This window comes from Lithobates pipiens, unplaced genomic scaffold, assembly GCF_037356315.1.
Source record: "Lithobates pipiens isolate NorthernLeopardFrog02 unplaced genomic scaffold, aLitPip1_a1.2 Scaffold_18, whole genome shotgun sequence".
Classification (NCBI taxonomy): domain Eukaryota; kingdom Metazoa; phylum Chordata; class Amphibia; order Anura; family Ranidae; genus Lithobates; species Lithobates pipiens.
This window is the reverse complement of record NW_027507758.1, coordinates 315,663,026-315,689,153: the sequence shown is the minus strand read 5'-3', so window position 1 is coordinate 315,689,153 and position 26,128 is coordinate 315,663,026. Positions and strand designations below refer to the sequence as shown.

General features: G+C 39.5%; 1 protein-coding gene across 9 annotated transcripts in view; it reads right to left on the bottom strand.

Moving 5' to 3' along the window:
• The window catches only part of EPHA7 (EPH receptor A7), a 276,731-nt gene that overhangs the window by 64,476 nt on the left and 186,127 nt on the right, over positions 1 to 26,128 (bottom strand). For all 9 annotated transcript variants that reach the window (XM_077487229.1, XM_077487233.1, XM_077487234.1 and 6 more), the window contains exon 6: positions 12,718 to 12,842. In XM_077487229.1, coding sequence (XP_077343355.1) covers positions 12,718 to 12,842 — 125 coding nt within the window. The remainder of the gene's footprint in view (positions 1 to 12,717; positions 12,843 to 26,128) is intronic.

The following is a 26,128-nucleotide window of genomic DNA, read 5'->3' as shown; positions in this document are numbered from 1 at the left end:
TTGAAAATAGAGGCCCATTGCTTAAAAGGGGTAATGTGGTACTTGTCCGCCTGGTACATGATTAGGTGGGAATAGAGGGTAGAGATGGAGTAGTCACCTTGTTGAAGCACAGCATCCAGTTGTGACTTGCGTAAGCAATCCGGGCGTAACCCTCCTATCGTTTTCAGGTAGCTCAATAGTTGGTAGTGGTGAAACACATGGGAAGAAGGGAGCGAGAATTCCTGAGACAGGGTTTGGAAGGATTTGAGTGTTCCACGCCCAGGTTCGTACAGGGAGGCCACCTTGAGTAGACCCTGCTTCCCCCAGTGGTCAAAGGCCGAATGAATGGTAGAGGGTGGAAACATAGGGTTGCCTTGGATGGGTAAATGAATGGAAATGTTAGCAGGTAGTCCTAAGAGCCTCCGAATCTCCCTCCAAGCCACCACCGTGTCCCGGATAAGGACATTGGACTTAAGATGATCAGGTAGAGCGTGAATGTTGGAATGGAGAACTGCAGGAAGCGTGTATGGATGTACCAACGCCTTCTCAAAGTTATGATTTGAATATCTTGATTTACCCGCTATCGAGTCAAGGCCCTGTCTCAATAGGCACGAGAGATTATAAAAACGGAGATTGGGCAGGCCTGCACCCCCGTCAGGCTTGGAAGGCATAACTTCTGAAGGGCAATGCGAGGTTTCTTGTTGGCCCAGAGAAAAGTGGATAGGGCCCTGTGTATCTTCTGTACATCAGAGTGTTTAAGTAAAAGTGGGATGGTTTGCATCGGGTACAGCAGTCTCGCAAAGGAGACCATCTTGAAAAGATGACATCTTCCAAAGAATGATAGCGGCAGGCCTGCCCAAGCTTCTAACTCTTGCGTAATCTTAGCAATCAAGGGTGGGTAATTAAGGGTATAAAGAGAAGAGGGCTCCCGACCTATGCGCACTCCCAGGTAAGTGATATGGTGCCGTGCCATTGCGAAGGGTGAAGATGATTGCCAGGCAATGGCTTTTCGCGGATTTAAGGAAAGAACCTCACTCTTATCAAAATTGATTCTGAATCCTGAGCATAGGTGATACGACGCAAATAGGTCACGAAGTTTGTCAAAATCAGCCGGAGGGTTGGACGAAAAAAGTAAAATGTCGTCTGCAAATAGAGCAGACTGTAAGTTCTGGTCCCCAATCGCAATTCCGCTGACGCCGTCGGGGGAATTCAAAAGTCTAGATAAGGGTTCGATCGCTAGATTGAACAAAAGGGGAGACAAGGGACAGCCTTGTCTCGTCCCTTTGGTGAGAGGGATAGTGGGCGAAACAAAGTCCGGAGTAACTAATCTGGCAGTCGGGGCGTTGTACATCTGACATAGGAAGTGCGTAACTGGGCCTGAAAAGCCAAAGGCTTGCAACACTTTAAAGAGCCAGGCAAAACTAATGTTATCAAAGGCCTTTTCGGCGTCAATGGATATGATGGCTAAATCTTGTTCTGGGCATAGTTTCGCTCTTTTCAATGCCAGTAGTGCTTTGCGAATATTCAAAGTTGCCGATCTACCAGTTGTGAATCCTGATTGGGCCTGGTGCAGGAGAGTGGGGAGAATGGTGGCTAGGCCTGAAGCTATAATTTTGGATAGAATCTTAACGTCAACATTTATAAGGGAAATGGGCCTATACGAACCTGGGTGTAAGGGGTCTTTGCCATTTTTGGTGATTAACTTAATGTGGGCCTGTGAACCCGTAGGGGGGTATGACCCACCTTCCCAGAGGGCGGTGAATACTTTGAATAGGGTAGCAGGGATAAAGTCTCGGGTAAGTTTATAGAATTCGGCTGAGTATCCATCGGGGCCTGGTGCTTTAGAAGGGGACATCAATTTTATCGTAAACCTAATTTCATCCAGGGTGACGGGAGCATTAATAGCGTCTAATTGTGGTCCGGTCAGTTGTGGCAAGCTCACCCTTGAAAGTAACTGGTCAGCGACTGTGTGATCTATGGGGTCTTCCGCGTATAAGGATGTGTAATAGTCGGTCAGAAGTTTGCTAATCGTCTTAGGGGAGGTAACAATGGAGCCATCGGTGTGTTTCAGGGCGTGGATATGGGTGGGCCGTTTGAAGCCCGCACAAAGCAGAGACAGAAGCTTGCCCGCTTTATTGCCATATTTGTGAAGTCGCATGCTCAAAAAGGAGGAGGCAATCTGCTCCTGCCTTTCCGCCCACAGGTCAAAGTTCTGCTTGGCTAACTGCCAGGCAGTAATGTTAGCCTGCGTGCGGTTGTGAAGGAGATCGAGGTGCATGGAGCAAAGTCTTTCACTGGCCTGCAAATAGTGTTGTTTTGAGTGTTTCTTATATTGTGTCACATAAGCTATGATTCTGCCTTTCCCAGCCTCCCAGAAGAGATTAGGAGTGGCGATGTGTTCACCATTCGTTTCTACATAGTCGGTCCAACTAGTAAGTAGCATCTGTTTGAAATCCTCATTATCAGCCAGATAGGAGGGGAAGCGCCATACGGGTGAAGATGAGGGAGGTTTCACGTTTAGTAGGCTAACCGTTACGGGGCAGTGATCGGAGATGACCATGTCTTTGATGTAGGGATCTCCCACCAACGGCAGGAGAGCCGGGGACGCAAAGACATAATCAAGACGCGAGAATGACTTGTGGGGGGGTGAGAAGAAAGTGAATTCACGTTCTGTAGGATGGGACAAGCGCCAGACATCAGTGAGGTTCAGCGATGAGATCATACGGGCAAGGGGGGTGGCATCAGTGTTGGCGAGGGCCGAGGGTGCAGGTGTACGGGAGTCTCGGTAAGTTCTATCTTCAGAAGGGCACATAACAGAGTTGAAGTCCCCACCTATCAGGTGGAGGGCCTCAGGTGTTTGGGAGATCCAGGCTCCCAGTTCCTGGAAAAACGACAAGTCGGGGGAGTTGGGCGCATATATGTTAGTTATAGCAATGTCTTTAGAGGCCAGGGTAAGGTGCAAAGTGATCATACGACCACATGAGTCTGTACGAACGTTACGGGTGGTATATTGTAGGCGTTTGTGGAGCAGAACATCCACCCCCGCCTTGCGGCCTTCAGCCGGGAAACCAAGAACTTCGCCAACCCAAAGTTTGCGGAGGCGTGAAAGATCTCCGTCGGTTAAATGGGTCTCCTGTAGGAGCGCCATGTCAGCCTTCAACCGCTTCAGGTGACGGAGAACTTTCATGCGTTTGGTGGGTGACCGAAGGCCCTTAACATTCCACGACACTATAGTAAATTGGTCTCTAGTGGTGTTAGCCATAGGGATCAGTAGGGGTGGTAATAGGTGGAAATAAAACCATTAAATCAATTCTGAGATAGATTGAAAGGCACCTGGGAGTACGCATAGATAGGGAAATCTCCAAGGGTAACCAAGTACAAGAGGGGGGGAGAGAGGAAAGAAAAGGGGGAGCAGGACACAGAAGAGAGGGGAAAAGGGGACAGAACCAAACAGCATGTAATAAAAAATAACAGTTTTGGTGTATACACCATAAAGTAGCCGTAGCCCACTTCACCTTTTTCCACACGAGATGCATCTAAGGTACAAGTCTCCCAGCGGGTGCATGCACCCCCTAGGAGAAGCTGAATATGATCCTCGGGGAGGGCAAAGGGTGGGGGAGTAAGAGAGGGGAGAGAACACAAATCAGTGCCCCAGGGGGGGAGGGGGGGGGAGGACTGGGAGGGTGGGAGAGGGGAGGGGACAAGCCCCCAGAGCCCCAAAAGGGCAGCACGATATCGGCATGCCAAAAATGTGACAATTAAACGTGTAGGTGAACTAGGCGGGCTATCTCCGGGAACCAAAAAAACATATCATGAACAGTTTGACAATAAGGGCAAATGCCCCTGCATTAAAGAAATAAAAGAGAAACGCCAAACATAACAACAGTGTGTAGGCACAGTCTCATTGGCAAGCATCCCATGAAGGACCGCACAACAAGATCAGTGGCGGACAGTACCAGCAATGTGAAGTACATCCTAACATTACCAACATCCAGGTCGGGAACCAGGAGGGAGGAAGGGTCGAGTTCAGCGGAGCTCAGTACGTGGGTGCTGGGTGGTTGAGCGACTGCGCTTGTATGGTAGTTTGGAAGGGCTCAGCTGGTTAGCGGTGGGAGCCTGAGTATCGGTCGCCAGTCCAGAAGAGGGACTCTTCGTTGAGGGATCATTCGTGGTATCCATGTCTGCGGGGTAATTGAGAAAGCGTTCCGCTTCAGAGGGTGAGTTGAAAGTGCGTCTGGTGCCATTGGGAGAAGTAACGTGGAGAACCGCCGGATAGGCCAGAGTAAACTTGACATGGTTCTTAAAGAGGGAGGCACAGATTGGTGAAAACGCTTTTCTCAGCCTAATGACTTCAGATGAGTAGTCAGCGAACAGAAGCAAGTTAACGCCATCAACAGTTAGGGTGCGTTGGGAGCGGAACTTCTGCAGGATGGCATGTTTGTCCGCGTAATTCAGGTATCTAGCAATGACCGCTCTAGGCTTGTTGCGCTGTTCTGAGGGCTGGCCTAGGCGGTGCGCTCGTTCCACTACGCACGGAGTAGAAAGGCCCAGTTGAGCAGGGATAGTTACCATGCAGAGGTCCATTAGTTGCGCGGTGGAGACAGACTCAGGTAGTCCCACTATTCTCAAATTGTTCCTCCTTGCTCGGTTCTCAAAATCGTCTAATTTGATCCACAGGTCTCTGGTAGAACGGGTGAGGCGAGCAAGAGCAGCAGCCTGAGCAGTGGTGTCATCCTCCATGAGGGAGATCCGCTCTTCAGCCTGTGTAAGGCGCTGCGCCTGGGCCTGTAGTTCACTGTGGTATTGCTCCATAGCCTTTTGTATTGCAGAGTCAATAGAGGATGTCAGCGTGGGCGTAAGTAAAGCGACCACTGCCTGGGCTATGTCGGCCGAGGGAATCGCTTCCGTGCCTGGGAGCAGAGGGCATGTCTGCGAGGGCTCCGTGAGGCTGTGAGCCGGCGCCATATTGGCCGAGGATTCGTCCGCGTCCGCCGTCGCGGACATCGTGGCGGTCAGCGATCGGTGTCCGGATCGCTCTACAAATCGGTCCATGAAGGGCACAGGGTCTTCCCCAGATAGTCGGGTGGGTCCCCGAGGTGGATGGCTGCTTTATAGCTGACTTATAGGTGGTATGCGGCGGGAGCTGTGACCGCTTACCTCCTCCTCATGTGGCGCCGGAACCGGAAGTCTACATTTTAATTTTTGAATGAATGCAATGAAAATCACATTCACTGTCAGAAATGTGTTCACTCAAGAAAATTTGCTATCCTGCTTCTTCAAAATTTCTTGTCACTATGGTCAAAAGCAAATGTCGATTTGACCCCACTAATGATTAAAAAAGATAAAGAATGTTCTTAAACAAAGAATTTCTACCATGATTATATAGCCAACTGTACACTGAATCCAAATTAGTTGGGAGAGAACTGCATTATGAATGGGAAGCAGTGACATTAAAGCTGCATGGTATGAGGAAGACCAACTGCAGTGAATGAGTCACATAAAGGCTATTTCCTTCTTGATCACCTTTATGTCTCTAACTGCTTTGTTTAAAATTAAATTATTCTGTAAAAACAGGGTGGATAAAAATCAATGATTTTTTTTTAATAAACAAAAAAAAACGGATTTTTTTTATTTAAATTTGATTTTTTTGATTTTTATCAAATTTATTTTAATAAAATGCTTTTGGAGTAAAAATCTATCTAAAGATAGTTTTCTATTTAAGATGCATTAACAATTTAGTTTATTCAGCATGAAATGCAGCTTAGTAATGTAGCATTAGGCTGTATATTCTGCAATGTTTACATTTTTGGTCATTCAATGAACCCAAGCTCTGCAAGGTGAGATAACATGCACTGCATTGATGCATTCACACCATTTTGACAGTAACCATGAGATAAAACAAAATTCAGGAATATTCCTTTATCCCATTATTTTGCAAATATATGTACACTACAAACTGTGTGATCGTTTGAAGAGAAATATATCTGTATAAGCTCTAAGTGTGAGGAGGAAGGGCAAGCAGTAAAAATCAACAGTGAAAGCTTCTAAGCAGTTTATAAAGCTTTCTGCTTTAAGTGCTTTATGCCTCCCTTGAGGAGCAAAATGGGAATATTTTAATAAAGTTCCTCTACCTGAGGGTAAAGCAGGTATGCATGCAAAATGCAAGCAATGTAACAAAGAGATGCAAGGCCTGGTGGCCCAAATGAAACAACATCATGACATGCTGTAATGAAAGGACTTTTTTTTATGTGGACCCAGCTGATAAATTCATTTTAAATTTTTTGTTTTTTCAAAAATATTTTGTTTATGCACTGCAATTACTAAACATTGATGTTTAGGTAAATACAAAAATATGTAATATAATGTTATTATTTTAATAAAATATAATAATTTGAGTAGTTCTCCAACTATGTGTGATTGATTAAACCTATTAACCTAAAATCGGTTCTGATATTGCTGTTTTACTAACCTGACAGTTTATTATTCTAAATAGGAAACCTTAATTATGTTTGCAAATATTAAAGATTCTAACTACCAGCAAAAAACAGTCCTTACATTTAAAGAGCACCTGTCATTTCATATCCATCATGGCAGTGCCTGTTAGTGGGCATCCACTCACCTGCTGCCACCACGTCCCTCACCTTGTTATGTTACTGCCGCATCACCTGCCCTCCTACTAAAGTAAATGGGACTGTCGGTGAGCCAATATTATCTATCTAAAGCTGGCCATACATCTATAGATTTTTTCTGTTCAATTTGTTCAACTCTGTTCAAGTTAAACAGAATAAAATGTAACTAATTCCTCCATTTATTCTACCCAATGCAGATGGACAAATCTCCTGCTGCTTTTTTGGACAGTCGGCTCAGCTAGCTGTCAAAATACCCAAACAGTGCCATCATCTGACTGAATGCAGGTGTTGTTCGGCTGACAATTTTTGCACTCGGCTCCTTCAATTTAGCAATCAAGATATGTGGGATAGAAGCAAGATTCACTCCGTGTCTGCTCCAATGGTTGTAGTTCCTGGTGCTCTGGTGCTATCACTCTCCTATTATACTTTATTTTTTGTGGAAGATCTATTCTTGCTTTACTTAAAAATCAATACATCCTTTTTTTTTATTGTGCTGGTACATCACCAGGAAAAAAATACTGTCACATTTTCAAAACAAAAGGTTTACTTGAATTTTGCAAAATCAGTCTGTCAGTCTGAGGATCTAAGAAAGGCCAAAATGTTCCAATTTGCCCAATGCCTGCCTACCTCTTGTTGCAGTGACCAAATATACTTAAATTATGAAGATGGTAAAACGAGGTATACGCACATGTGGGCTAAATGAAAACAATCCAACAGATTCCTCCAGCCATACAATACAGAGCTGATGGAAGAATCTCCTGCTGATGCTATTGTATTTTGACAGCTCACCCTATTAGCTAAAGCAGGGGTGGGCAACCTGGGGCCCTCTAGCTGTTGTGGAACTACAATTCCCATGAGCCATTGCAAGGCTGGAAGTTACAATTACTCCCAGAGGCATGATGGGACTTGTAGTTCTGCAACAGCTAGAGGGCCTCCGGGTGCCTACTCCTGAGCTAAAGTGATTAATGGTCGGCTGGCAATTTTGCACCCATTCTTTAGTGTTCTTTAATTGAAGGATGTCGAGCAGGAGGTAGCAGACAGGTGGCCAATACTACTATAGTGTGTACTATGTCATGCATTCTGAAAAAAAATCTCTTTTTATAAATGATCTATTATGCTTTATTACTGCTGAGTCTACCTGTTTAAGAGTAAAAGAAAATTCTTTGCTGCCACAGCAAAGGTATTCGAATGTTGGTCTTCTTTTGCCATTAGGTTACTGTGAAATAAGGTATATATTTCCTTTGATGTCCTAAGAATGATCTTTTTCTCTCCTTTTGGTCAACTTTGCTGAGGATGATATATATTGTTGGTCCTATTTTGTGGACTTCCTTACAGCATCTCAAAGATCATTACTTGCAGTTATTGCATCCTGTCTAAAGTTTTGCTTTTCTAATCAGTTCTTCCTTTTTTTTAATTTTCTGGGCTTCTTAGGATCCAATCACCCATAGTGCAGTGGCATTTTTCTGCACTGTAATGTCAGTCATTGCTACGGCACATAGAAAACAAATATGTTTCCCACTCACAATGCAATGCAGCACAACAGTGTGGTGCAGTGAGTTGCGATAAAATGCAGACATATTGCATTTTACTGCAGCACACTGGATGGCACCACATGTCACCATACAGCAGTGCAACCCATCATGCTGCTGTTCAGTGACATGACTGAAGCTTTACTTTGTGCATTTCAAATAAAGTTGCCAAAAATTTTAACTACTTAGATTTAGTGTATGGACAATGTGAATGGGCCCTAAATTATGATTCCCTGTGGTCTTGCAGTAACCTGTCATTTTTGATTCCTCTGTAAAGAAATCATTTTGTACCATTTGCTACCTCTGTCTAGCCCAAAATCCTAATGGTATTATTGCTGACAAAATAATTGTAACTTATTCAATGCCATTAGCAAAAAAGGTTTTTTATTTTTAAACTATACTAATTTTAGATATACACTTTTCTAGTTGTATATTCTGCATTCTCTGCATCCTTATCAAATGAATACTATGGGAAAAGGTTCCACCACAAAATGGATCAAGCAAATTGTTTTTTTTTTCCCATTTCAAGTAGAATTCATTGAAGGAGAAACCACTTATACAGAGACATTAACCACTTTAGGACCAGGCTTTTTCTGGCACTTTTTGTTTACAATTGTAAATCAATATTCTTTGCTACAAGATGACTTATAACCCCTAAACATTATTCATAATTTTTTAGCAGAGACCCTAGGGGAAAAAAAAGGTGACCATTGCAATTGTTTACATTGCAGCGGTTTTGCAAACACAATTTTTGGGGAAAAAATACACCAACAATGAATAAAAAACAAACAAAACACAAGTTACCCCAATTTTTCGTATAATGTGAAAGATGATGTTACACTGAGTAAATAGATACCTAACATGTCACATGTACAATTGTGCACGCTCGTGGAAAGGTGACAAACTACAGTATTTAAAAATCTCAAAGTGCGGTGCTTTAAATGCCATTAAAGGTTATTTGTTTAGAGATAAAGAGGAGGTCTAGCACTAGAATTATTGCTCTCGCTCTAAGGTTCATGGCAATACCTCACATGTGTAGTTCGTTTACATATATATATACATATGTGTGCAAGGCTTACATATGCTTTTGCTTCTGCACGGAAGAGATAAGGGCGATTTACATTTTTCTATTATTATTATTTATTTATTTATTACTTTTTTTATTTTTTACTTAAAATTTTTATTTTTACTGTCCATTAAAAAAAAATGTTGTTATCACATTTAATCCTATTTCAAGAAATTTAAACATTCCTTCTAATAAAAATAAGGATGACAGATCCTCTTTATGAAAAGATCTGGGGTCAAATTTTTCTTTTTTTTCCTTTCAGCCTGGACCAGAAGTGATGTCGTGATGTCGCTCCCGTCCTCCAAGGCCATACAGTTGATCAATGCTTTGATCTCCTATGGGACCAGATGGCCACACCATCAGAGACGGGTGAACCGGTAGGAACAGTAAGCCAGAGAAGCACCGGCAAGTGGCGGGAGGGGGGATGTCCCCTCCCGCCACTTCAGAAGCCGGCCCAGCGGCTCGTGAGCCGCTTGGACTGGTTTCATGAGACAACCGGCTGCCTGACAAAAAAAACTGTACTGGGGTTATGGCTGATATCTTCAGCCTGGTAAACTCTAACAAGTAAAAGTGTATATGAAGATGGTATCAAAGAAATATATAACTTTCATTCATATTTAAATTTGGAAAGCAGCATTATAATTGTTGTGTATTTAAAGATCCAAGGATTCCAGACCTGATAGAATTTGTTAAGGAAACTATCCATTTTGAATGTTAGCATTTCACTTACAATTATGTTATTTATGTTGATGAGTTTAAAGTGGTTGTAAACGCTAAATGTTTTTTTATCGAATGCATCCTGTAACAGTGCTGTTCAGGATAGAGCCCACATGAGTACCCACCCCCCATCCCCCAGCAAGGGTCTCCCTAGGGGGTTTAGTCAAAGGCAGGAGCAGCCAGGAGCACCACCAGCAGTAAACCACTGCACAAAGCAGGTAAGCATGACATGTTCATTATTAAAAAAAAAAAAAAAAAAAAAAATCCTTTACAATCAATTTAAAAGCATCAAACCAGCAGATGCAATCCATACAAAGTGAAATATGTATTTATGTGCTTAGAAATTACATCTGATAATTAAAATGCTTATTTATTAATTGTTCTATTGATTTCTAAAAAGTTTTGAGCAACTTGGCACACAAACCATATGTGATGGCAAGCCCTAATTGTATCACAGGGGTACAAAAGCCTAGAGCTGAGATCTCTGTAGAGACATATATCACTACTACAGTACCTTGTTCTAGGCTTGAACACTGCAGGGAACATTCAGCAAGGCTCTGGAGATTCCCCTATATTCATCTGGATGAAGTCCCTCCTATATTTTTTCCCAAGGCACCTATGTATGTTAAATCTTATATATGTTATTATATCAATCATACACAAATAGATTAAACTATGGGTTTTTTGATTATGTTATATGTTTGCTTTCCAATAAAAGAACCAGGAAAGTTGGGTAGACCAATGAGGTACTGCAGTAAAGAACTACAGTATTTGATATTTCAGTATAAAACGTTTTTTGGCTTGTGTATCCTTTTAAAATCTAAGTAGGGAAAGAAAAATAAATTGATACTTTGTCCAGAGGAAGCATGAAGTATTATGTTTTTCTTGTATGTCAATTAAAAGCTGAGGGTTGTAAAGCAAGGAAAATACAACCAAATCTAGAAATGCCTCCAAATGTGAGCATGCATATGTAAGGTGGAATGTAAGCACTCTGAATGTAATAGCTAGGCAGATTTGAAGAAATAATTTCCATTAGAAAATATGTTTGGACAATCAACAGTTACCCAAGACGTAGTATGGTTATTGCCATTCAAGGCTGCTATTTGAATCACTCTGGCTTTCAACTATTATGTTTATCAGCCAAGACCTCCACATGATTGGGGATCATACATAGCTGAAAAGTATACCCTGGGCTTTTTACTGTTTCTGATAAATGTAAAGCATAGCTTCTGAAATCTTTGGACAAAAAACATTGCTAACAGCAATAAGGAGAGTTTTGAAGTAAAATAACCATGGTAACACTACCTAACCATATAAATATGGTATTTTCTCCATTCTTCTTGCAGTCTATAGAAAATAGCACAAAATCTAGGGTAATATATTTAAACTAGAGTGCAGTGATTTTCCATAAATAGGATACTAAGACCAAACTTTGTTCGCAAATCTAAATTAAATATTGTTCGTTTTTATGTATAGTGAGGGAGGATCGTGAAAGAAGACAATTTGGAAATGGTGGAAATGAAAATTTACATGCTTTATATGCTTTTATGTAATGTCCGTTCCTATATCAAACCGGCTTGCCTTGTAGAAAGACTGAAAGTCAAAAAAGAAGGCCAGAGTAAAAATGACTCAAGTTGTCAACAAGATTGTGATATTTTAGTAATTGTGATAAATTTTCTTGTAATGGACACAGCAGGTGCCGAAAGAACTAGAGGGTTCTTCTGGAATATGTAAGAAATATCTCTATCTTTAAAGCATGGAAGGTAGCATGCAGGGAGTGAAGCCAGGGTTTATAACAAATTACATGGTACGTGAGGTAGGAAAAAGTAGAATGTGAAAATCTGTGCTGTGTGTTGATTTCTTTAAATTTCCAATAAATATGAGATCAGATTAAAGAGAGGTAATCAATGTAAGTACAGAGAGATTAGACAGGAAAAGAAAGAAAACAAACGTAACCAATATATGAATTGGGTAGAATAACAGGTTGTAATAGGCTAGAAAAAAAGTATTAAATGTTTCAAATTGTTGTTAGTGTGGAAGCCCTTAGCTTAAATATATCCATTTTATTATTCGAAATTGGAAACAAATAGAAATGAAAGAAGGATGAGCAGTTAGTAATAATTAATAAAAAAAAAAAAGAAAGAAAGAAGCAGGAGGTGTTTATTTATGCAATATATGCGTATTCTATGTTTAAATAAATTGAATATTGAAAATACATAGGCCTTACAACTAGACAAGTTAGACAAGTTACAACTGATTTGTTTTATGCATACAACAAAAGTATACATAAACATTTCTTAAGTGGCTAGTTAGTAGACAATGACCAGATAGAAGAAACTCTTTCATACATGGCATAATTACCTGCCTTCTGTCATGGCCTTTTGGACTATTTAGCCTTCTAAATGATCAGAAAGTAAAGCTTATGCATAAAAATCTAGTAATACAAAATAATATTCATAGTTGACTCCACTAATTGGTCGAATCCTGTGTAAACTAGCTGCAGGTGTACAGCCCTTATAACAAGGATTTTCGCAGTCCTAATATTTACAGGAAATCTACAATATGATTGCTTACATTAGACCTAAGCCCTCACTTTTTCTTTTTTAATTACATTTCACAATATTTTTTTTAAGAACAAATTAAATAAAGTGGTAGAAACAACAAATAAGAAAATACAATATAAAAATGAGTGTGTTTTTTTTTATCACAATAAAAATGAGTGTGTTTTTTCATATATCAACTATGTGTGTGTTAGAAATTAGGGAATATATTGTGTTCTAAATGTAAAGGCTCTTACCTTTTCATAATACTTGATTTCATATTCTGTGATGACTCCATTGGGATGTTCAGGCTCCTGCCAGGATAGATCCACAATGCGCTGTAACACTCTTTCCTTCATTACTCCACTTACTTGGGAAGGAGCTGAAACAGCACAGGATGATAACAAAATAAGAACATTTTGTTGTCTATATCAAATAAAACACCACATTTGATCAGTCTCTCACAGTGTGACTTTAATGATTTCATTATGTTAAAATAAAGCACCTTTTTTTTCATAAAGTACAATAAAATCCAGATACTAATGAATATTCAAACAAAGCCTTATTATGCTCATAAACTATAATCGAAATGTAAATTAAAGTGCAAACAGCACAAGACAGCATTGTTTGAGATAGTGCAAACAGGAATTGATGGGATTATACTGACAATTAAGCAAATGAATTCTAATTAAGCCAAAAATCGCAAGCTTTCAGATTAATCTCTTGTGAGACACTGACAGACCAAATATTTATTATACATGAAAATAGAACAACAAAACAACAAAAAGAGATGTTTGAAAGCCTTTGAGTATTAACTGAAGAATGGCAGTTACAAAGTAATAACTCACTGCAATCATCAACATACTTACTTTTGCCTAATGGTCAAATCTGTATAAATAATTAAGGCAAGATCTGCTAGTAGCATTACATAGCTGTCCTCATCACATTCTAACAACTATTACGTTTCTCTACAGCAGTTTGAATGAAGTATTTTACAAAGATCATTACAGAAACAGCTCAGATACTGTAAAAAATGAATACAGTGCTAATAAAATCGATTTCTGAATAACAATCAATCATTTAGCACCAATCTAGTAAAATATAGAACTATATAGTATGTACTATCATTTAGCACAACCTGAGCATGCAGAAACTTTTCTTGTGCTTTGGAAAGGTTTCATGGACCTTGGTCCAGGATCACATACTAGACGTTATCAGCTATGGATGTCTCATTTATGGTCTCATGTTTGCTTTAAGGAATTCCCATTAAGCTGATTATACATATTACAACCTGTTTGTAGTCTCTGTTACAACTATCTACACCTACAAAAAACTTCACACCAGCTTATTCTCATTGCACCAGCAGCCCAGCCACTGCTATACCCATAGCCTAAGCCTTTACTGCTCCACAGCCTGCTCTCTGCTGCACCTACAGCCTAAGTTTCCACTGCATTCACAGCTTCAGTCTCAACTGCAGCTCAGTTCATGTCTTTATGGCACCTCTGCTGTACCCACCGCCTCTGTTAGTCCTCAGATGCAACCAGTCTTGGGAGCACCCACAGACTCGGTCATCTCTACACCTGCAGCCATAGCTGCCTCCCCAATTTGAGCCTCCACTGTGTCTACTATGCACTCAAAGCCTTCAGCCTTACTTCTAACGTCAGCTGTCCAGTGCTTAATGCCTCTCTCTCTCTCTTCAGATTCGCAGCATCAACCCTCCTCCGTATCTGCAAGTACCTGTAAAGTGACCTGGGGTAGCCTGCTGCTAAGATTAAATTGCCATATAGAGTTCTTGGCAGAGCACCAGCTCTTAGGCCTGGTACACACAACTACAACACCACCACTACACCACAGCAATCCAATGTTAGTACAGCGATCTCCCCTGCTGTGCTATTGTGTTCTGACAGGGGGACAGCCTCCCCACCAGAACAATCCAGTCAACATTTTCAGCCATTGGCTGAGAGTGCTGATCGGGCGCCGGTCGGCTGCTAGTTTTCCACCATGTATGTCCGGCAGAAGCCATTCACACCACGGGCCGAATGATGTTGCCCGACATGTGTACTAGGCTTTATACTCTACTCACAAGAAAGGGTATTGCACAGAGGAGTAGGGTCCACATCTTGGTTTGTAACAAGGGTTTTGTATGTTTTTCTTTACTTAGTATGCTTAGAACTAAAATAAAGGCATTGTAAAGGTTCTTTAAAAACAAAACAAAAAAAACATGTCATACTCACCTACTCTGTGCAATGGTTTTGCACAGAGCAGCCCCTGATCCTCCTCTTTTGGGGTCCTCCACTCATGCTCTGGGCTCCTCCTCTTCTTGGCATGCCAGCACAGGAAGCGGCTTCCTATGGTGGTACACATGCAGGCTTGATCTCAAGTAGCGCTGCGTGTGTCTATTGATACACAGTGCGTCTCGTCCTTATCCCCTGCTCCCTCGCCATTGGATTTGACTGACAGCAGCAGGAGCCAATGTCTCTTACTGCTCTCACTGAGTTAGGCAGGGAGAGGCAGGAGAGAGAGAGCACCACCACTGCTCTTGGGCACAGTGCTGGAAACGTGGAATTGTCATAAAATTGTTGCTCAAAGCAAGGTGCTGTATTTGTATTGTGTTTAGGTAATACATAATGCTCTGGAAACTCTTTGTCATGATGTCTGATGAAAAATTGTATATCAATAAGATATACAGATAACAAATATTTAAAAACAAAAAAGTTAAGAATAATATATAAAAATCAAGTTGACCAAGTATAGTTTCCCTTCAACAAATATACCTAAATATTCTTCTGCTCATATGTAATATCAGCCATTTTGCTCTGATATTGTTCTATTTAATTTTACAGGCTTATTATATTTCACAGAGCATTACTGAATATGTAAAACCATTAAAATCAGTCACTGCCCCCAGAGGATCTTATGTCTAATGTCTCTACTGTAGACATAAACAGAAACACAACTACACCCATCCACACACTGAACCTCCTCTCCACTGTAAACATTTAAAATAAAAAGTTGTGCTTAGTAGCAAGCAGCACAAGGTGCATGATATTGCCTGATATAAGGCACTAAGGCAGGGAATTTCAGACTGCAGTATCAAAGTAAAATTGGCACAGAAGAGGCTTTATGGTTAATAAAGGTAACTGAAGGTATATTTTGGTGTCTTTGCTGCATGCTGTGCAAGATGTTTTTTTCTCATCAGATTTTGTCTTTATAGCTACATTCACACCTGAGCATTGTCAGCTCATAAAACTCTTGTAAAACGCCCAATAAAAGCCTGAAAAATGGCCAGCAAGCAAATTCCCATTAATTTCAATGGCACCTGTTCACATCTGAGCATTTTATCACCTGAAGAAAAACGCCTGAAAAATGCCTGAAGCTCAAAAAAGAACATGAGCTTCTTTTGGGCAGATAAAAGGGTTTTTTCTGCTTTTTACATTGGTGACCTGTACAAAATCACAAAATAATCACGGCAAAAACTTTGAAACGCTCAGGTGTGAATGCAGCCTGAGACTTTGCTAAACCCACAACAGTAAAATCTGTCTGTATATGGAGCATAGCAAGCTTGTTATACTCACTGTGGAACTTAAGGGGTTAATCTTCTGCATTGTGTAAAAAAGCTGTTTTATCCTGTATGCACAGATCCTCCCCCTCCTGTACTGTCTATCTGGGGAAAGCCAGCTAACACAGACTAAGTTGTGTCTTTTATGCTGGAGAGAATAATTATTTGTTAATCAGAGCTAGCCAGGTCACATGATATTGACATCACACATGTGGGCGTGTATACAGGCTGCAGTGGAAACTTCCACCTTCCTGAACTCTGAGCAATGGAGAAACTGTGCAGTTTATCACTGACCGTGGTATACAGATCAGCCAAAAAGGTATATAGTGGCAATATTTTAATGTAAAAAGAAAATTTATAAGCTGTGGGCATGGGGGGCAGATTAACTATTTTCATATTACTGGGTTCAGTAACACTTTAATCACTTCAGCTCTCACACCTGTACACCCTATGGACCAGAGCATTTTTTACATTTCTACTATGGGTCTGTGTATTTGGCAATAACTTTGTCATCATTTAAGATAAATAAATACATATATTGTTTATTTAGGACAGACACTCCTTTCTTTTGTTGATATTGTTCTGTGATTTTTTTTAAGCAATCCGTTGATAAAAAAAATAACTTTTTTAATTTAAATAGTATCCATTTTTTCTACAATTTGTCCTAATTAAAATGGCACTAAATTTAAGGGAGAGATTTACTAAAACTTGTGCACATAGAATCTGTAAATACAGAAGTATCTATGTTACTTTGTATCTCTCTATTTTATGTTTGAATTGTGTTTACACACACTGTTTCAGAAGCTTTTTTCTTCACAGCAGCAGCTGTGAGGGCCACACTAGATAACTGATTTGTAGTAGTAACTAACTATTGCAACAAATCGCTAATGCTGGCGATTACCAGTGATTTGTAACTAGAAATGTAGTTGCTAGTGTTGCTGGCAAGTTATAGTGCTATAGCATTGCGTTGGTGTTGCTACCAATTGCTCTCTTTCTGCGATCTGTGGCTAAGCCAAAGAGGGCAATATAAAGCAATTGTCGTTGGTGAGCTGGTTGCTCACATGAAACACTGCATAAAGTCAACCCTGCATGGCTAAGCTTTAAATCACTGTAAAGATACTGATCATTCCAAAATAACTATGCTATAAAAGATTATTGATGCAAATAAATCACCCTTCTGGTATGACCCTTAATAGCTGCTGTATTTTGACAGGCGGGAATTGCCAACAGATACAAGGGGGTCTGCAGCAGTCAGGCAAAAGGACAGAGCATATTACACAAGCATTGTGTACTTTTTTTGCCATGTGTAGCACACCAAAGGTACAAAACTGGTGTGTCTCAACTAGAGCTGCACGATTAATCGTCAAGAATCGTTATCGCAATTCTTTTTCCGTTGCGATCTTGATAAAAGTGTTTCACGATTCTTGCTATGCAAAGAATTCTCTCTGCTCTTCTGAAACCACAGCTGTCAAAAGAAAGGAAGAAAAAATCTGGGCAGTCTGCAAAGAAGCGCAACATTCTTTATCAGTTGAACTCAGTCTAAATATTGTATTAATTTGTCAATGGAATACACTTTGTTTGTAAGTGTGATTGTAGCCATATTAGTGCAATTGTGACAGAGAAAAGTACTGTCTGTGATACTTTTTTTATTTTCACTAACATACAATTTTTCAGGGCAAGCTTTCGGAGTATGCGTCCAAGCAGTACTGATTCACAATTTTTAAGCAGAATGTTTAAAAAAAAAAAAGCAAAAATAATGGCCTGAATTTAGATAATGGTTTCCTTACCCATTATACTAAAGTTTTACAACCCTCTCTGTGACTAGCACCCCCCACCCCCCTCCATTCTATAGCTCTCCCTATGTCTTATCTCACTAACTCTGCTGCTATCTTTATTACCATTGATCTCCCTCAGAGATGTGTTTTTTTGTTTTTTTTAACATTCTGCTTAAAAATTGTGAATCAGTACTGCTTGGAGGCATACCCCGAAAGCTTGCCCTGAAAAATTGTATGTTAGTATTGTATTGTTGTATTGTATTGTTGTATTGTATTATTTCCTTCCTTTATTTTTACCTGGTGATCCTGTCAGAAACAAGCTTTCTGTCCTAGGGTGACAACACTTACCCTCTGTATTTTGACAAGCAGTGTTGTCCCCCTAGGACATTATGTGTTTTAGGACTACAGTACACTTTCTCATCTCCACAGCATTTCTCATCTCCGCAGCATTGAGCATAGAGTTGTAGTTCACAGCCTATAAACTGGAAGGGCCTGATAATGCTATTTGAGATAACATGGCAAAGTGCGCAGGAACTTGTGAGCTCACTGGACAACTGACAAGTTCAACCTGAGACGTTCATGCTAATGCTGCGTACACGTGGTTGGATTTTCTGATGGGAAATGTTCGATGGAAGCTTGTTGTTGGAATTTTTGCGTATGCTCCATCGGACATTTTCCATTGGAATTTCCGACAAACAAAATTTGAGATCTGGATCTCAAATTTTCCAACAACAAAATCTGTTGTCAGAAATTCAGATGGTGTGTACACAATTCCAACGCACAAAGTTCCACGCATGCTCGGAATTGAGCAAAAGAGCCGCACTGGCTATTGAACTTCAATTTTCTTGTTTCGTTGTACGTCACCACGTTCTTGACATTAGGAATTTCCAACAAGATTTGTGTGACCGTGTGTATGCAAGACAAGTTTGGACCAACATCCATCGGAAAAAAGTCATGGATTTTGTTGTCGGAATGTGCTATCGTGTGTACGCAGCATAAGAGTTTATGTTTTAAAATGAAGAACAATGTCCATTTTAAGGCCAACGTTGATGTTAAAGCAATTCCTTGCATAACCGCATAAATACAAATCCTTTATTATTCTCATTTCTGGATTATGACAGCCATAAATACTTTATTTCATGCCGCATGGAAAAAAAGACTAATTGGTATGATTATCTAGTATGATAAGATTATTGAGTTACTTGTCTAAATGGTCAGGGACACCATGCTGGCTGCATCTTAACAAAGTGTTTATAAATCATTCATTAGGTATAAGCAGTGCAGGCAAAATAATTTCAAATTATCTGGGTATACACTCCCTTCACATTAAAGCTGTGAACATGGTTAATCGTATTAAAATTATGAATGCCAACCAAAGATTGCCTTGAATTTGCACCCCTAGGATCTTATCTCATCTCATCTTTTCTTGTTTCTTTGGTGACCTTATTTTATAGTGATTCTACCATTGCTCATCTCTGGTAATCGAGTGAAAAAATCAATGCATTTACCCAGGGACACCACTTGACTCCAGGTCATAAGAAACAGACAAGCCATGCATGTTTAATTTAAATTCTTGTCCTACTGCATTCTCATAGATGTAACAGTTTCTCAAGGAGCAGAAAGTAGATGCTGGGAGAGCTCAGAAAGGTGTGAATTACAGATTCATCCCCATGTCTCAAAACCTTCGATTAAGCGTTACCTTATTTTTTTTCTGCATGTACATCAAAATCCAATAAGACTCAATTGCATTGCCAGGAGCTGGACTTATTTTTCAATAAGAAAGTGAAGGGAGAAAAGCCATTTTTAGTGTAGCAGCTGTTTTAACACATCACTACAGGTATAAAAAAAAAATCAAGATGTTTCATTACAATATAATCCCTTATTGCTTTGAAGTCTAATAGTTCAAATTCTTCCACTTGAACAACAAAGATTGACTGCAGGATTGCTATTAAAAAAAATGCAGTAGTCCAAGGAAGGAAAATGATAAAGGATCATTATTTTTTCATATTAATTCAATTTAGAATGTGTGTTATCTTTAGATACCCAATCATGATCCATGGAATGCGAAAAAAGTCCTTATGCTTTGTAGTTTATGTTAGAAGACAAGCACAATGCACAATATGTGGTACCACACAGTGATTAATTAGCTATCATCAATGGGCTGATTGATCTAAGCTGATAGAATGTAAATTGTGGTCTTTATAGGTTAATGCAGGTTTTATATAATTGCTGCTCTTTGCACTTGAATAAGCAAACCAATGTAATATAGGTCTGAGGATTCTAGATGGCAGCTTTAAAATACCCGTCCAACATAAAACATGTTACTTTTGTCCTCTACAGAGATGCAGGACATAAAGTGTTATCAGCTGAACAACAAAAAAGGGAGATGATTTACTACAACCGGAGAGTGCAAAATGTGGAGCAGCTCTGCAATCAGCTTCCATTTTTATTTGTCAAAGTTTAACCCCTTCAGCCCTGGAAGATTTGGCTGCTCAATGACCAGGCCATTTTTTTCGATACGGCACTGCGTCGCTTTAACTGACAATTGTGCTGTCATGCGATGTTGTACCCAAACAAATTGACATCCTTTTTTCCCACAAATAGAGATTTCTTTTGGTGGTATTTGATCACCTCTGCGTTATAAATTTTTTGAGCTATAAACAAAAGAAGAGCAACAATTTTGAATAAAAACAATATGGGGGTTATTTACTAAAGGCAAATCCACTTTGCGCTACAAGTGCACTTCAAGTGCACATGGAAGTGCAGTCGCTGTAAATCTGAGAGGTAAATCTGAAATGAGGGGAAGCTCTGCTGATTTTGTCATCCAATCATGTACAAGCAAAAATGCTGTTTTTAATTTTCCTTGCATGTCCCCCTCGGATCTACAGCAACTGCACTTCCAAGTGCACTTGCAGTGCAAAGTGTATTTGCCTTTAGTAAATAACCCCCAATATCGTTTACATTTTTCTATAATAAATATCCCACTTTTTTTTTCAAAAAAAAAATATTTTTTCCCCTCAGTTTAGGCCAATATGTATTCTTCTACATATTTTTGGTAAAAAAACGCAATAAGCGTATATTGATTGGTTTGAGCAAAAGCTATAGCGTCTACAAAATAGAGGATAGATGTATAGCCTTTTTATTATTATTTTTTTTTTTACTAGTAATGGCAGTGATCTGTGATTTTTATCACAACTGCAATATTGTGGTGGACAAATTTGACACTTTTGACAGATTTTTGGGACCATTGACAACTATACAGCAGTCAGTGCTATAAAAATGCACTGATTACTGTATGAATGTCACTGGCAGGGAAGGGGTTAACACTAGGGGGCGATCAAGGGGTTAACTGTGTTCCCTAGGTGTGTTCTAACTGTAGGGGGACTACTTAGTATGAACACACAATCTGTCTCTACTCCCCTGAAAGAACCGGGATTTGTGTGTTTACATACACAGATCCCGGTTCTTGCTCTGTCGTGGGTCCACTGCGGTCATTGCTCCCGCTGGGCACTCGCATCAGCTATGGGCACACGCTGCAGGAGTGCACACTCGCCCCTAGTGGGTAAATGGTAAAGCGACGTAAGGTAACGTTGTTTCGCCCAGCCGTGCCATTCTGCTGCAGTGAAACTGTGGCGGCTGGTTGGAAAGCAATTAATCGAATAAGCTGAAGTTAGAAGCTGATTGGCTACCATGCACAGCTACAGCATATTTTGCACTATCCATTTTTTTTTGTAAATCAAAGCCAATACTTTGTGTGATCAGCTTTGGCCTGGTAGAGTTAGTGCTCATGTCAGGTTTTTATTGAAGCCTGTGACCCTATTATGGAGATTTGGGACACATACAACAATAATACCATAATTTGGAAAAACTGATGGGTTAGAACTTCTGTCAGCTTTTTTTTACTGCTGTATGTGTCCCTACTGAAGATACCCCTCTTCCTGTGTGGTCGAGACAAGACGTAAGAGGGACTTTCTTCAGTGTGGACAATGACAAATGAAACCTGACAGAGATTTTAACCACTCAAAACTTTTAACACACAAAATAAAAAAAATAAAAAAAAACTTTAAAAAGTTGTGTCGGTAGTTTCGCTATATACAGGAAAATACACTGTACAAGATAGGATTAAAAAAAAAAGGGTGTCTCATCTTTTTTTATTTATTTTTTCTAAAATTAAGTATTTAATTAGTATATACTGTATAATTTAGCCCGTATAATATATAGTGTTTTTTTATCTACTACAGCTGCATATTTGCACTTTAAACCTGTAATATATTGCATCTTATTATTTTAGTAAATTTTGGCAGCAAAACATGTGAACACAATTAAACAAACACCCATAAAAGCCAATAAACAATTTGCTTTGATCGATTCAGCCCGAGTTAGATAATGAATGGTAATTGGTAGTTATATGTTAGTGGACATTGGCATTGTGTTAGTAAATAAATTGGCAATTCCTTCAATACTACATTCACAGCATGATTTGTTCAGGAAAAAGATGCTCACAAAACTTGCTAGGAAGCTAAATAATAAGAGAGCCTGCATTTTTAAGGACAGGGAAAGAGCAATGTACTTCGACACAGCTGGGTTCCATAAAATTCATGGAGAAAATAGCTCATTTATCACTTTGTGCTCTGCGTTTAAGCTCATGTGCTCTGCCATAAGCTTCCTTGGCAAGAAACTTTACTAAGAATTAAATGGATCCATGTAGGGGTATTAACTGACCAGCAGGTGTTCAATAAAATATTTTAATGTACAAAGTAGTGAAAGTATGTACATCTTAGCATGAGGCACATCATTACACTAAAAAAGCTAATGACCTACATGTTTTTAGACTGATAAAAAATGATAACAATTAAAAATATATTTACTATTAATAAAACAGTAGTTCATTTGGGAACTGGGAGCTGTAAAGCTCGTAACTAGAGAAGTGCAAAAACTAGAGAAGTGCAAATTGATGTGCACATGGATTTCGACAGGCTCAAGGATCACAATGGATCAGGCTGATTCTCACTATCTATAAATAATTCCCAATCTGCAGAGGCCTGGTCCTTATGGGATATTTCCCCCAATTTTTTTAATAATGACTCTCCTTTTTGGGTATTTGAACATCCTACCCATGTTGCAAGAGGGTCATAAGAGTATAGGCTCCCTACTATAATGATACAAGCCCATGCTTTAAAAGAAAAGCTCAATAAACAAACACATAGAGGTATACGGTACATACATAAATAAATACACAGCCCAAATGTACATACATTAATATATCACGGGACCTGACATTCAGTTCATTCAGCCTTATAATTCACATATCTGTGCCACAATGCTAAGTCAATCAGGTGACAACAATATTTTCTATTTTGGCTTTGCAGCTTAATGTTTTATCAGCAAGCTTTTGAAGATGCCAATTTAAAATCCAGGTAGATAGGCAGGTGACCCAGGAAACTGGTAAGCTGAACTAGTGACACCACCTGCCTGTATAGCAGAAATAAGTAAATCAGATGACCGGCTGAACAGAATAACTCCTGTAATTGTAAATATAATTTTATTTCAACTGTGAAGTTAGCTGTTTAGCTGGAGTTTGGCTTTAGAATACTAAGGGATTTTATGTGCCAGGGACTTTTTGTGAGTGAAAGATCCTCACTGAGCTCTACTGCAATTACCATAATGCGCTTACCATGCTATCAACTTTAGTTATTTTATATATATATGATTCTATATGATTCTATTAAAGTATAACTATAGGCAATACTTTTTTCATATTGGATAGAGTAAGGGAGGGTTATAACCCCTGTAAGATATATTTTTGCCATCTTTGTCTCATTGGAGAGATTTCCCTTCACTTCCTGTCCCATAGCTAAACAGGAAGTGAGGAGAAATCCTTGAAAATTAAGGGAATTTCTAGGGTCCCCAGGTCACAAGAACTAGTGTCCCCATTGGAAGTTTTCTCCCTAATTACATTTCAGTGGACAACTCAAATGGTAAACAGGACAAATGGATAGGGTGAATCTCCCTAACGGGGGATACAGACCGCAGTAAAATTTGACAGATTAGAATATCTGTCAAATTTTCTTCTCCCCTATCTAAAACAAAAAAAAATAAAAAATGTTGCCTTTAGTTATACTTTAAGTCTTGTAATATGTATCTTACTTAACATCATTAAAACTGCCATTAAAACATTTCTCTATAAGGCACAGGGGATGCAGGGACTACTGCAGAGAGAAATAAATACTTCTATTAAACTGATGGGGCATTGCTGGTTATCTGTTTTCAGGATTACATTCCACTAATCAAGCTAGTTCAATAACCCAGACTTATTTGTATTGTTAAAAGCTATAAAGTCGCGTATATATGCTCTGGAATCAATCCTCCCATTTAACAAACCATTTCTGTACGACATGACAACCGCCAAGCATGAAACTCAATACAAAAGGGAAGCCTACTGTACAGTCAAACAGCTGTCAAGCACAGAGCCACCGGTTAGCTTATTGAATTACCAGTGTGTCACTTTGTTCTTGTACTTTAGATAATGAAAAACACTTGCATGCCTGGCCCAAAAAGCAAATTTGATCAGCATCTCAACAGTTTCAAATGTTAAAACCTTTCCACAACCCTGCTTTAACTGTACAAAGGTGCATTGAATCAAAATGTAGACTAAATACAATCCTGAGAAAAACTGTTACTATGTGAGATGTAAAACGATGATAAGCAATTATGGTATCACTTTTATTTGTGTATTTTAATTCAATATTATTGAATTCATTTATACAATGCTGCTGATGGCAGTTCTGTGAAGTATAAGGTGCGGGAAGGCATATTTTGTGCTCTTAAAGAAGAACTAATCTGTGGAAGCTTTGCTAAAAAAGTAAAAGAAAATAGCCAGAGGAGAATGGACCTAGTAACCAATGTTGCCTGTGGTCTTCCTGCAGGTTTCTGATTATTTTCCCACTGACTTTTTATTCCTTGTTCTGCACTGTTGCTGTGTGGCAGCAGCCATCTTGGTATAGGCAGGGTTTTGCTTCCATATGTCGGAGCTTTCGGCAAGCACAATAGTGCACAAATCTTCCTCCAAATATTCTGAGACAGTCAGACGCAGTAGTGCCTTACTCTAACAGAGCAAACAATGGTATGCCTGTATTTTTTTTTTATTTCCTGATGGGTTTACTATAAGAATGTTATTTCTGTCAGCAATATTTGAAATGCAATAAAATATACCAATCTGCAAAAAAACAAAAACAAAACAAAACAAAGGCTGTTACTTTATTACCTAAAAGCCCTTTTCACAGATGGGGTTTTGTGAGTCAGCCTGAAAGTCCACCTGTTCATTGATCCTTACAATATTGGAGCTCTTGAAGGATGGCAATGAGCTTGCCATTGGGTTCCTAAAGTAGTTATAAAGTCAAATAATTTTTTACCTTATCACAGCATTAAAGTGATTGTAAGGGGAAACTTTTTTTATTAATCGCATTGCATTCTAGGCATTAAACTAAAAAGCCTGTGTGCAGCGGCCCCCCTAATACTTACCCGAGCCCCGATCTCTATCCACCAATATTGTAGGATTGTCTTAACTGCCTGGGACTCTCCTCCTCTTTGGAATCAAAGTCAGTCAACCAATGAGGAGAGAAAGGGGGCGGGGGGCCGGGCTTCCTGTCTGAATGGATACATGGAGTTGCAGCTCGGCTCGGGTGCCTCCATAGCAAGGGGCTTGCTGTGGGAGCACTCATCAGGAGGGAGGGGCCAGGAGAGCTGAAGAGGGACTCACGAAGAGGAGGTGGCTGCCCTGTGCAAATACACTGCACAGTGCAGGTAAGCATAACAGGTTTGTTATTTTTAACAAAAAAAAAAACAAGACTTTACAATTACTGCTCTTCTCACAAGACAGATGGAAATGCTGTCAGTCAAATATTGTGAAAAAGGAGCAGAAGGCAAGTGCTTTGTGTGTCTATCGATGTACATAGCCTGGCTTGGGAACGCAGCTGCCAGTGGCTCCTGATACTCTCTCAGGGTCAAGTAAGTACAGTGCTTTGAAAAAAGTATTCATACCCCTTGAAAGTTTCCACATTTTGTTATGTTCGTCAAAATTTTTCATGTTATTTAAATGTATTTTATTGGGATTTTATGTGATATACCAACACAAAGTGTCACATAATTAATTGTGAAGTGAAAGGAAAATGATAAATGATCATTTGTAAAAAGTTTTTACAAATAAATAAAATCTAGTGGAACCAATTGCCTTCAGAAGTCACCTAATTAGTAAATAGAGTCCACCTGTGTGCAATTTAATCTCAGTATAAATGCAGCTGTTCTGTGAAGCCCTCAGAGGTTTGTTGGTGAACC